At 43.4% G+C, this 12,891-nt stretch overlaps 1 protein-coding gene across 2 annotated transcripts in view; it reads left to right on the forward strand.

Annotated features, from left to right (window-relative positions):
• The first annotated feature begins 1,366 nt into the window (after positions 1–1,366).
• Positions 1,367–12,891, forward strand: part of ITGBL1 (integrin subunit beta like 1) — a 207,715-nt gene continuing 196,190 nt past the window's right edge. The window contains exons 1-2 of one of the 2 annotated variants that reach the window (XM_045481418.1): positions 1,367–1,729; positions 2,885–3,102. In XM_045481418.1, the coding sequence (XP_045337374.1) occupies positions 1,632–1,729; positions 2,885–3,102 (316 nt within the window). In that variant the 5' untranslated portion in view covers positions 1,367–1,631. The remainder of the gene's footprint in view (positions 1,730–2,884; positions 3,103–12,891) is intronic. The other variant, XM_045481408.1, reaches the window with a different exon arrangement.

Genomic DNA, 12,891 nt, shown 5'->3' on the forward strand with positions numbered 1-12,891 from the left:
GAGAAAAGGGGTAGGCTCTCAATGGAGGAACTTCTTTGCCTTCTTGCCTCAGAAAGCAAATGCTGGGGGTAGTCATGTAAATAACAGGGAGATATCCCATCCTGTTACAGCTTATCTGGATGTTAAGGCCACACAATAGTAGCTTGGATGGTTCTAGTTGGTGAGGAGCCACTGCCTCTGAAGTGCTCTGCTTAGACCTAAGAAAGAACATTTTCTACCCTTTCATGCCACCCTCTACTACATTCCCCAGGTGACCACACAGTGTAGAGGACAGTGTATGGGCTTTGAGTTCCCAGATTTCAGCTGGAGCCCCCACTATAACTTCCTGCAGGAATCTGAGCAAGTCAGTCACTTTTGAGCAAGAGGTCATTTTTTGCTCTTGGTTTCTTGAGCTTGATTATGGGGATAAGAACGCTTCTCCCCCTCTTCCACCCCTTCCCCATTCCCACCCAATTTTCTTCTCTTCAGCCCTCATCCTTTAGCTCAAATGCCACCATCTTGATTAGGTCAGGCACCTCCAGCTACTCTGGAGGGAACTGCACTCTTTTTTCATTGCACTTTGTCTTTTATATTTGCTTTAGTTTGATTAATGTCCACTGGCCCACTGGATTCCAAGCACAGGGATTATGCCTCTTTAATTCTCTGGCACGGAGCCTGGTACTTGATAGATGCTGAACCTGGGCTTGCCAAATGAGTATACGAATGAGTGGTTATTGTTGACATTGGAGATAAAATATACTAAGGGACTGGCACATAGTAGGTGCTTCATAAGTGACACTGATATTTCACTGCAGTTGATGCCAGAATCTCACATTTTATTTTGTTTCTTCCTACTCGGTGCAGGGGGGAGGAGGAGAAATGGGGTGAATTTGGGACGACTAAGATCTGAACCGTCCAAGACAAGAAAAAATGTGGTGTGATAAGTTACTGGCCCAAACACCCAGAATCATGACATACTTGTTAAAGGCTTAAGAAATGAAAAACCCATCACTTAAAACAAAGAGTAAAAAGTACAAGAAAAAGTTATATTCGTCCATTGCGCTGGCCCCCTAGAACTCATACCCCAAATAACACACCTTCTGAAAAAGCCCTTGGGGGAAATAATTCCCTACTAAGTGCTCACGCTGACGTCACTAGCCCTCCCCTTCCCCCCTTTCACATCTAAGGGACTATTTTATCTGTCCCTTGAATACCAACCAGCCCAAATACTCCGCATCTCTGGGGCCTGCACTGAAGAAAGAAATGATTTTCCTAAATCTGTGAACAGGACAGTTTTTTTTTTTTTTTTTAATGTCAAAATAAACCATCTGCTTGTACAACTGTTTCTAATTACTCCTCTGCCTAGACTCCGCACTTGAGGGGTTTGGTACCAGCACCCCGCCCAGAGCGGTGCCGCTGCCCAAATCCTCACAGGCAGGCAGCTCATCAAGGCACTCGCCCCTCCTGGTAGAGGCCCGACCCGCGCGTCCCGGTGTCTGGTGTCTGTGTGTCCGTCTGCGGGACGGTCTGCGCTGGTGGCACCTCTCCCCACCCCCCGCCCCCCGCCCCGAGCGCCCCCCCCCCAGCCCCCCACACACCGGGAGCCCCACCCTGCAGGAGCGCAGCTCGCCTGCACAGCCCCGGAGCTCAGCATGCGTCCTGCAGCCATCAGGAACTTCTTGCTGCTGGCCTCCTCCCTTCTCTTCGCGGGGCTGTCAGCTGTTCCTCAGAGCTTCTCGCCATCTCTGAGGTAAGTTTGGTTTGTTGTTCTCTGAGACTGACCTGCCTTGCTTTGTGTGGCAGGGCTTCGAGTTTGCAGGATGGCTGCCCAAAGCCAAGAGCAGTTAGAAAGTTGGCCACGGGGTAAACTCTTTCCAACCTGTTCTTATTCCTTATATGTCTGCACTGTGTGTTGCTTCGCGTCTGTCCTTTTACTTTTCCTTCGGAAAAATACAGTGAATAAATATAAATATATAATCTCCTCCTAGTTTAGTACATAGCGGGAGGAACTTCTGCCGTGAGATTGAGGAAATCCTGTGTACCTACCTGTGTGTGCTCATAGCCTATAAGGCAGAATTATTTCACAGGGTCTGCATTACATTATTGTATTGCCTTTTGAAAGGGTCTTTGAGGCACATGATAATAACTAAACTTTTTTAAAGTTTATAAGCACTGCTTAATGCAACTAGGAAAATATGTCCTACACTATCATAACATCTATTAGCTCTTCCTACATATCCCTGTCTTCTTTTTCATAAAAGGCTGCTCCTGTCCATCAGATAGCAATGGGACTTTTTCTTTTATTTATTTATTACAATTTCTTTTAATGTTTATGTATTTTTGAGAGAGAGAGAGAGAGAGAGAGAGAGAGCAAGTGGGGAGGGGCAGAGAGAGCCAGAGACACAGAATCTGAAGCCGGCTCCAGGCTCTGAACTGTCAGCACAGAGCCGGGTGAGGGTTCCAACCCACAAGCGGTGAGATCATGACCTGAGCTGAAGTCTGACACTTAACCCACTGCGCCACCCAGGTGTCCCAGCAATGGGACTTTTTAAAGTGTACTGAAAAGTCATCCAAATGTCATGCTTTGCATTCATTTGCATTTAATCAAAATGTGCATATAAGATTCTGTGCCAAGCCATCAAGAGGCAGGGCTGGACCACCTCTGTCCACTTGGAAGGCGGTCCTGTTCCTAGGTGTGCAGGTTACCCCTCAACGTTTGGGTCATTCTCTTGTGATGGCCCCATGGCTGGTGCTCGCTTGGCCCCGGAGAAATGTGGAACCTCAGACTTCCTTTCTGTGAAGTTGAACGTCGCCAAAAGGGTGGTTGGGGGGAACGTGGGCTCAGAGCAGAAGGGGCTGTGTCTGCTCTTGACCATGGCCCTGCTGTGGTTTGTCGCCCTTGCAGAATTGGGCCGGGTGCCGCGTGCAGGCTGTCCCGGGCCGAATCGGAGCGCCGGTGCCGCGCGCCCGGGCAGCCCCCAGGGGGCGCTCTGTGCCATGGCCGCGGCCGGTGCGACTGCGGGGTCTGCATCTGTCACGTGAGCGAGCCCGGCGTGTTCTTCGGGCCCCTGTGCGAGTGCCACGAGTGGGTGTGCGAGACGTACGACGGGAGCACTTGCGCAGGTAAGGGGGGGCCGGCTTACCGAGGGCGCCGGGGGCGCACTCCCCGCAGGGGTTTCTGCCACTTTTCGGGGAGAGCCGGCGGGAGGGGGCCCCTAAGACAGCTCTCCAGGAGGTGACTGACTTCGCGCGCGCGGGTCCTCCTAACGCTCCTCCACTCTGGAATCACGTGTCTCAATACTTTCCTACGCCTCAGGGTCCAAACTTAAGTAGAACTAATTTTGGTAAGATTCACTCACTTGATTATAACTCTAGCTTGCCTCTATTTTAGTTCCTTATTACACACTTAAATCTCCAAACTTCCTCACCAACGGAGTTAAGCTGGTGGGTTCCTCCACCCCAATCGCGTATGTTAATCATATTTGCAGAACATAAACCGGTATTTTATTTTTACCAAGGAAACGCAGGGGGAATATTACCTTCCTAAAATCCAGCCGCGGTAGGTTGTGTCTTTGAACTCTGATTTGCCTTCTTCCTCTTAGGGTATAGTTCCCAGAGGGAAGTGCATATCAGAAGAGTGTAACAAGGGAAAAAATAAGCAGACCCAAATCTACTTAGAAGCGATTGCTTTTGTGTTGTTTTAGCCGCTTGGGTTTTTCAGCTGCAGTGAAGCTTGGTATTTTGGAAGGAGTGGAGTCAAAATAAATTCATTGCTCTTGTACATTTTTAAGGAGTGATTCAGGTTGTGATATTGGAATGGGTCAAGCTATCTCTTCATAGAGAACCCCCCCCCCCCCCCCCCCCCAGCCTATACCACTTTCACATTTACTTAGGGCCATTCATTGACTTAGGACCAGAACTTCTGTTGGGTGGCTGTGAATGATACAGACGCTCCTCTGTTAGTAAAAGGACAACACAATGGATTCTAACCAGGGTTTGGCAAGTTTGTGGGGGAAAAAAATCACAACGTATTTTACCCACAATGTAGTGAAGAGTCCAACACTAACAGTGATGAAGAGTGAGTTTATAGCAAAATGGTTTTTTGCTTGGCACCTGGGCCCAGAAGTGCATAGTGAGAATACTTAAGACGCACAATGGAAAAGTAGTCATGTAAGTCATTTGGAGGAGAACAGGTGCTTCTATGTGGCTTTGTTTACCCTGTGAAGGCTGTGGCTCAGCCCTTCAAAGGTACTGAATGCCACAGCTTGTTACTCTAACTTTGTCATTCCACAAGCTGCTGTATTATTGAGAACAGCCCTTTGGAATGAAAGCTAAGTATTGTCTAATATTTCGTTCCAAATTCCACTGTTACCTGACTTCTCTGGCTTGTATTGCCTCTGGCAAGGCCTCTTCAGTATCACGGGTTCTGAACACATTTTTTCATTGGAAACGTAAGAAGAAAGATGCAGTCTTGAACGGGTGAAACTAGTTACAGGTGTCCTCAGATAAAAGTTCCCTATTGAAGAAGCTTATCTGGGTCCTTTCTGCAAAACTATGCAGAGGGAATGCTATGGTATGTAGTGTTCCTGTTGATCTCCTGTGGAAAGTGATGTGTTGTTTCCTTATAACATCTCACTGCATTCTTTCCTCCCTGATACGAACAGCACTGAATCATGCGTGGTTTTGTTTGCATACATGTGTGTTCCCCTGGAGGCAAAATGCTTCTCTTTATTTCAAGGCTGAATGAGATAACTGTGTTCATTGGCATTTCTCACCTTTGTGACTGATGCCCATTGAGGCCTGCTCTCCTGGGCCTGGTGAGAATCTGTGCCCGCAAATGCTCTGAATACATCTCCCAGGCGAATGAGATCTTTACACACAGCACCTTCGAGGTGCTCACCAGCTTGCGTCCCTTGTTCTGTGCTTCAAATTGAGCTTTTCAATTCCGTCTTCAAGAACAAGTTCCTATATTATAGCGAGTAAGATAGAAACATAGCAAGTTGCCTTTTATGTTTTTATGTGCACCTGGGCCTTTACCTCTATGGTGCTTTCCAGAAATAGAGTAGCTTTCAGAGACCTCCCCCAACCCTTTTGAAGAAAAGAAAATCCTGCTCCTGGTAGTGTATCACTGAGTCGTTAATGCTCTGGGCTCTGGGGGAAAGAGTTCAGGAGGCCGATCTCAGCCCCACCACTTAATAGCTGTGTGAACTTTGGCAATTCCTTACACTTTCTGAGCTTTGATTTCTTCATCTGCGAAATGCGAGTGATAACATTGCCTACTTTACAGGATTGTTGTGAGCATTAACACATGTAAAATACTTAGAATAGTGTTTTGCACAAAGTGCTCAGTACGTATAAATGTGTGTGGATGTCTATAATGTAATATTATTATAGTGACGCGCAAAATGTGAACTCGTATGGATAGATAGATGCATAGGTAGATGGGTAGCTAGATAGCCTGGCTTTGTCTTTGTTGGACATTTGATGCAGTGAGAGCAGTTTGGTTTTTGTCATGTAGCCTGGGCCTGTTATTGATCCAAAGCTCAAAAGGTCGAGCAAGGATAGCTATTTTGGCCAAGCCTCAGAGCAGCTGTATTAGATACACCATGCCCTTTGAAAGTTAAGTCCTTTGGGATTTTTATACTGTGAATCATAAGAAAGATACTTATTTTAGTTTGAGCCTGCTTGAAAGTGATTATGTGTATACTGTCATAAGTGGTTTATTTCTTCCAGTTTCCACTTGTTCGTGGCCCATGAATCTTCCTTGGACTTCTGTAGTGTAAAGGTCTGGCTCAGAAGTTGTTCCTGTGTGTGTCACAGTCAAATGAGAAGTAAACTGATTTGGGTGGGCTATTTCTTTGAGAAGAGTAAAATGTTTGATTTTGTAAAAACAAACTTTCAGCTAGTATTTGAGAGCATCTCTGAATAATCCCCTGAACAAGTATGATTACACTTAAATAAAATATTGTTTTTTTTAAGTTTATTTATTTATTTTGAGAGAGAGAGAGAGAGAGAGAGCAAGCAGGGGAGGGGCAGAGAGAGAGGGAAAGGGAGAATCTCAAACAGGCTCTGTGCTGTCTGTATGGAGCTCAGTCTCAGGAACTATAGGATCATGACCTGTGCCCAAATCAGGAGTTGGAAGCTTAACCAACTGAGCCACCCAGACAGACCTAAAATATTGTTGTTGGTTTTTTTTAATCTATTCGAATCATTTTTGAAATGTATCACTTAAATGAGTTTCAGTTTTAGTAACTGGGAAGAACTAATTGAACTGAATTTACCAAATACTTATGGAGTGCTGTATATTTACTAGATCCTCTGCTGTTGAAGGGGGTATAAAGATGTGGAAAAGAGGGGCTCGGTTGGTTAAGCGTCTGACTTTGGCTCAAGTCATGATCTCGCAGTCTGTGAGTTGGAGCCCCACATTGGGCTCTGTGCTGACAGCTCAGAGCTGGAGCTGCTTCGGATTCTGTGTCTCCCTCTCTCTCTCTGCCCCTCCCCCACTCACACTGTGTCTGTCTCTTAAAAATAAATAAACATTAAAAAAAAAAGTTGACGCAAATGCTTAGAACAGCGTTATTCATCGTAGCAAAAAAAAAAAAAAAGATGTGGAAAATATGACAACTTCCCATTGAATAGGGAGATGAAAAGAAATACCAAATACTTGTAATGCAATGCAGAATATACTTTCTATAAATTTCTGTGAGAGTTCTATTGAAACAGGAATTAAATATTGTGGTTAAAACACTTGAGAAAGAGGTAGCTTTTGACATAAATCTTTGTGTACAGGGAGGTTTTTTTTTTTTTTTTTTTAATTTTTTTTTTCAACATTTATTTATTTTTGGGACAGAGAGAGACAGAGTATGAACGGGGGAGGGGCAGAGAGAGAGGGAGACATAGAATCGGAAACAGGCTCCAGGCTCTGAGCCATCAGCCCAGAGCCCGACGCGGGGCTCGAACTCACGGACCGCGAGATCGTGACCTGGCTGAAGTCGGACGCTTAACCGACTGCGCCACCCAGGCGCCCCTGTGTACAGGGAGGTTTTTAGTCCAAAAGGTCGACTATTGGAATTCTCAGGGAAGAAAAATTCAAGCAGTGGTTTAGAGGCATAAAAGCATGTGGGTGTGCTTGGGAACTAGTGAGGTTTCTAGGTTTAGCTTTGGCTGGATCTTAGGGCTGTGGGGAAACTACTGGAAGATATTTTGAGTTACACTAGGACATACTGTTTGAGAGCTCTGAACCTGAATGTGAAGTCTGTGCTTAATTAAGCTGCATATAGGAGCCATGATGTAGTTTGAACATGGGAGCAATGGTTAGTACTCTGACCCGTGAAAATTAACAGGCTGTCTGAGGGCACGGCAAGTTGGGGTAGACACTTGATGGGGAGGAACTCCATTTAGATACTATTTAAACTGTAGCCCAAGGGAGTGAGAATAAGAACTATGATGATTTTTTAAAAATTTTTCTTATTAAATTAAAAAAAATTTTTTTAACCTTTATTTATTATTGAAAGACAAAGACGGAGAGTGAGCAGGGGAGGGGCAAAGAGAGAGGGAGACACAGAATCTGAAGCAGGCTCCAGGCTCTGAGCTGTCAGCACAGAGCCTGACGCAGGGCTTGAACTCACAAACCGCGAGATCATGATCTAAGCCGAAGTCGAATGCTTCACTGACTGAGCCACCCAGACGCCCCAAAACTATGATGAATTTTAAAGACTATTGAAGGTACAGTCAACATGCTTTAGTACCCACGGATGAGTAAAATGATAAATCAGTGACTGGAAGTGTGATAGAACTGGTGGAATGAGGGTCAGGAAAAAGAACCAGATGACTCCTAATCAATGGCTAAAAATCTTTATTAGAGAAAAAACACTTCTTTGAAATCTGAAATTGCTGTAAAAGTGAAGAATTATAGCTAGCTGAATGAATTTGGACTTTATTGGTGGTGGAGCTAGAACTAGATGGATCATGTCTGAATTGTTAACTTAGGTTAAATTGTTTGTATCCTTAACCTTGAGCCAGCCATCTGATTTCTCTGAAATTTAGATTCTTTTTTTGGAACATCTTTATGGATATAAAGAACCTTGCATCCTGCATTGTATTATTCAGAATAATTTTTATATTTATGTATAAATATATTTAATACCCACATAATTATGCATTTATACACTAATTCATACTATGTATAAAACATTCTTATAAACATTGATTCATGTATATAAACTGAATATAAAAGTAATTAAAATACATGGAAATACCCCTATTATATAAATAGTAGCATTTTTTTTCTCACAGATATTTCTTTTACATTGCTAAATAAATAGTATGAGATTTTTTTTAGTTGATTTATTTATTTTGGGAGAGAGACAGAAAGAGAGAACAAGCATCTCAGGCAGGCTTTGCACTGTCTGGGGCTCGAACTCATGAGCTGTGAGATCATGACCTGAGCCGAAATCAAGAGTCAGACACTCAACTGACTGAGCCACCCGAGTGCCCCAAATAGTGTGAGAATTGTATATGATTATTCATGAAAACTGGACTTCCTGGCTCTTTAGAGTCAGTCTTAGGACTCTTTGATCTGCTTTTCCTCACAGTTGTGTTTTTCTTGGATAGTTGTGTAATTCCCTCCAAGCCTATTTTGTGGAATAGGCTCTTTGGTTTTTCCTTTCTTAGTCATTTTCCATTTTCCACCTTCTCTTCCTTTCTTCAAACCACATTCTGTCTTCCTTGCCCACTCCTTTGACTGTGTCTGCCTCTCCACCTTGGTATTTGCCATCATGGTTGCTTCGTTATATTCCCTCTGTGCCCCCACATGGGGCACCAAGCGCGTAAGACCATGCCTCTTCTTTACCACCCCATTGGGTAAACGATTGTGTTGAACAGACAGACCCCACTTTCCACATCACCTCCTTTCTTGTGTTTTCATCATGGTCTTAACATGTCCTTAGTTTTGGAGAACACATTCAGGAGTTCCCCACCACTAGCTCACTCACTTCATGTAAGCCTCTTGGTTTTTTTTAGTTCTACTCTTTTAGGTTCATCCATGTTGGATAAGTACATCCTGTCTTGCCTCAAGGGACACATAAAAATGAAAGATTTTCATCTTCACTTTCTCCCATCTGTACTGCTTTATTTGTAGAGTACTCTGCAATTCAATGATAGAGACTGAAATACCTTGTTGTGGGACCAGGTCATCCCCACACCTTGATAATCTAGAAGAGTGTATTTATGACATGATGGTGTTTAGATCAAGTAGTGTCAATGTGAGAAGTTCCATGGTTATTTTTCAAGTAGAATTTCCCCAGAAAGAGAAGGGGACATACGGGAGTGAGTTTATTTATATTACAAAATTTAAAATTTCAAAGTAAAAACCTCCTTCATAGGGTTCTCAGAAGCCTCCCATATACTTTGAGACATGATGCTAAAATGGATAGCCCATGTCTCTTAACATCTTAATCCCCAAAGCTTCTCAGCTCTCTGGAACTCAGACATAGATTGTCGAATCTGACCTTGTGATTCCTGATGCTCAAGGTTTGGAGGCACGTGATTAATTCCATAGCAGCAGAGATCTTGGATAGTGTTCTCTGTCCTAAGAATTTTGAGGAGTTATGAAGTAAGACATTTTCCTCAATTCCATCTCCTGCCATTGTATTCATTTTCTGTTGCCCTTATAACAAATTACCACAAACCTTGTGGCTTAAACGACACACATGTATTTTCTTATAGTTTTGTATGTCAGAAGTCCCACAGGGTCTCCAGGGCTAAGCTGGTGGCAAGTCTGTTACCCTTTGGAGACTCTTAGAAAGAATCCATTTCTTGGTCATTCGGCATTGAAAGAGTTTAGTTTTATGTAGTTGTAGGACTGAGTTCGCGTTTCTTTGCTGGCTGTCAGCTGGGGGTCTTCCTGAGCTCCTAGAGGCCTCTCTTGGGTCTTTGCACGTACACTTCTACATCTCAGAACCAGCAACGAGGTGTCAGATCCTTCTCGTGATGTCGTCTTTCTGAGTTTCTTCCATTGTCACATCCTCAAGATCCATAATTTTAATCACCTTGGCACGATCCCCTTTGCCATGTAACCTATTGATGGGTTCCAGGAACAAGGATGTGAGCATCTCTGGGGGGTCCTGGGACATGCACGAGGAGGAATGCTGTAATGTGTGGATGGCAAGAGAGAGAAGTTCCAACTCCATTAGTACCTGGCTGTTCTTGTGCTGCATCTAGGATGCCAGTGCTGCATCTTTTCCTTCCTTTCAGTGCTTATCTTCATGATTTAATTTCCCTGGCCCCAGTCTTTCCCACACCACTGCTGATAAGAAACACCACGCTTCTGGTCCAGATCATAAAAAGTGACTTATAGCCCAGCAATTACCTACATTCGATGCCTGACATTATCACTTGCCAACTGTGGGCAAGTTACTCAAACGTTTGCAACTTCTGTTTCCTTATCTAGAAACAGGGACAATAATATTATCAATGGGGGATAATAATATTATTTGCCTAGCTAAATGCAGGAGTGATTAGTGAGTCAATGGAGTTAGGATGCTTACTTATGTCAGATGTCCCTCTTCTACCCTCGCTTGATACTCAGTCAAACGATATTGACTCCCAAAGAAGTGATTTTCCTCCCATGTTGTATCTTCTTCTGGATTTAAGTCTATGTTCACCTTTCCTCCTTTGACTGTCAGTGAGTTTTTGGAACTATCTCAGCTCAGTCAGCGTGCCTTCTCCATCGTGTCCAGGCTAGGTTGAGCACTCAGCCCTGGCCATCTCCAGCCTGAGACTTACTGGGTAACATTCCAGCTCACTGGATGTCTAAGTTTTTGACCCTGGTTTCTATCTTTGTCCCAGGAGGTTGACTTTTGTGTTCCTGTCCCTGCAAACTTCACCCTGATTTATGGTTCTGGAACTTTCCTGTCCCTGCAGTCTTCACCCTGATTTATGGTTCTAGAGCCATGCCCTAAATAGTGTGTGGTTAGTCTTTGAATCTGGAATTTTTTTTTTTTGTCATTTTCTTTACTGGAAACCCTAAGATTTCTGCAAATTTGCAGAGTTTACACTCAGTGCATTGCTGCTTCTGACCCTCACCTCCACTGAGATTTCTGAGTTTCCTGGCCGTTCCTTCATCTACTCTGAAGCATTGATCTCAGGTGGGTTGAACCCAGAACCCATTCCTTTATCTTACAAAAATGGGAGAAGCAACATAATACAAAACAAAGTCAAAACAACTTACTTTCAGAGAGTTTTTGAGTATTTAGTGAACATCGCTGAATGTTCTGGAGACACTGGAGATGGGCTTGTTGAATCCGAGGAACATAAATAACTTAAGATTCAATAGTAATCACTCTGGTTCTTAAAACTCCCACTTTTTCAACGAATCCCCTTTCTGAAAGCTAAGTGTGGACGTGTGATGGAATTCTGGTTGAAGAGATGTAAACAGAGATGTTGTGGGGGCTCCCAAAGGGAGCCGACTTGCAGGGAGGTGTTTGTTTTGCTCATATACCCTCCTTCCTGCCTCGAATGCACCTAGTCGCAGCGGCCCCCTTGCATCGAGAGATGAATATGGCGGCCACCTATGAGGATGGCTCACCCCCAAGACAGGAGTCCTGACTTTTGGAGACAATGTGGAGCTGCCACACTAGTCCTGAACTGCCTGCCTCTGCACTGTGTTTCACACATAAAAATAATTAATTTTCTTTCAGCCCCTGTCATTTTGGGGTTTTTTGGCAGCTAAAAAATATAATCCTATCAGAAGCAGTGGTTTTATTCAAAAAGCTCAAGTCTGTTAAAACAGGGCCATGGGGGCATTTGTATAGTGGTTGAGAACTTGCACTGGTGACAATGGTAGGGCTGGGTTCCACCCCAGTTTACCTGCTGTGTGGATTCCAGAAGTTTGGGTGAATTCTGTAAGACTCAGTTTGCTCATCTCTGAAATAGGATATCGTTAATACTCTGTGGAGTTATTGCAAAATTTAAGTGAGAAAATACACATGAAGCATCTAATAAAACAGCCGATGTAATTGTCATTCTAAATGGGAGCTATTATTATCATTATTAAACCTAGAATCTCTAAGGAGATTATGCTAAGGCAAAAGGGAGGATGTCTTTGCTTTAAGTGTATTTGCTAGTAATCGAGTGGCCAGTTATGAATGTATATTCCCTGTACCTGTTTATATATTCAACATATACTGCTTTTTTTGCCTAGCTATTTTTATGGGGTTATTATTTCTATGCAAAGATGTAATTTTTCAAAATCTGGTTGCCAGAAATTAAATTGCCAGAGAGAATACAAGCATTGTTTATGTATTTAAATGTTTTTTAAGTTTCCCATCTATTTAGTTATCTCTGTATTTAAAATTGATTAAAACACAACACATGTCTGCTACAAAAAGTCAAACAATACATAAATGCATGGATAAAAATCAGTGCAGTGGGGTTGAATTTTATTCAGAGAACAGATTCTACATCAGCACAAAATCAGACAGTTGAAGTTTAAACATTCCCCTGACAAATCTCCAAGGAAGGCCCTGTGTTTGAGTTGATTACACCGTCTCTCAGTCTAGCACAGTAAACACTAGTAAATGAGTGTTTACTCCATGGCTGTTTCTGTGTTTACTCCATTTTTGGTTTTTGGCTGGATATCAGAGGAGTATTAGCTGGATTGCTCATTTGGGGACCCTTAGCTGGGTGGGATGCTCACAGTAGAGACATATACCAAGGACATCAGCCCAGGGAAACACCATCTCTTTCACACTCCCCTCTTGTCCCCACTTGGGACCTCCACTCACTGGATGGAATAACAGAATCTCTACACTATTTAAGTTATGATTTCACTTTCCTTTACTGCCAAGTATTTACCTCAACACTGAAACACGTACAATTGATGTCAGGTAAGCTAAATATGTGTGTGCTGTG

The sequence above is a fragment of the Leopardus geoffroyi genome, chromosome A1, assembly GCF_018350155.1.
Source record: "Leopardus geoffroyi isolate Oge1 chromosome A1, O.geoffroyi_Oge1_pat1.0, whole genome shotgun sequence".
Lineage (NCBI taxonomy): Eukaryota > Metazoa > Chordata > Mammalia > Carnivora > Felidae > Leopardus > Leopardus geoffroyi.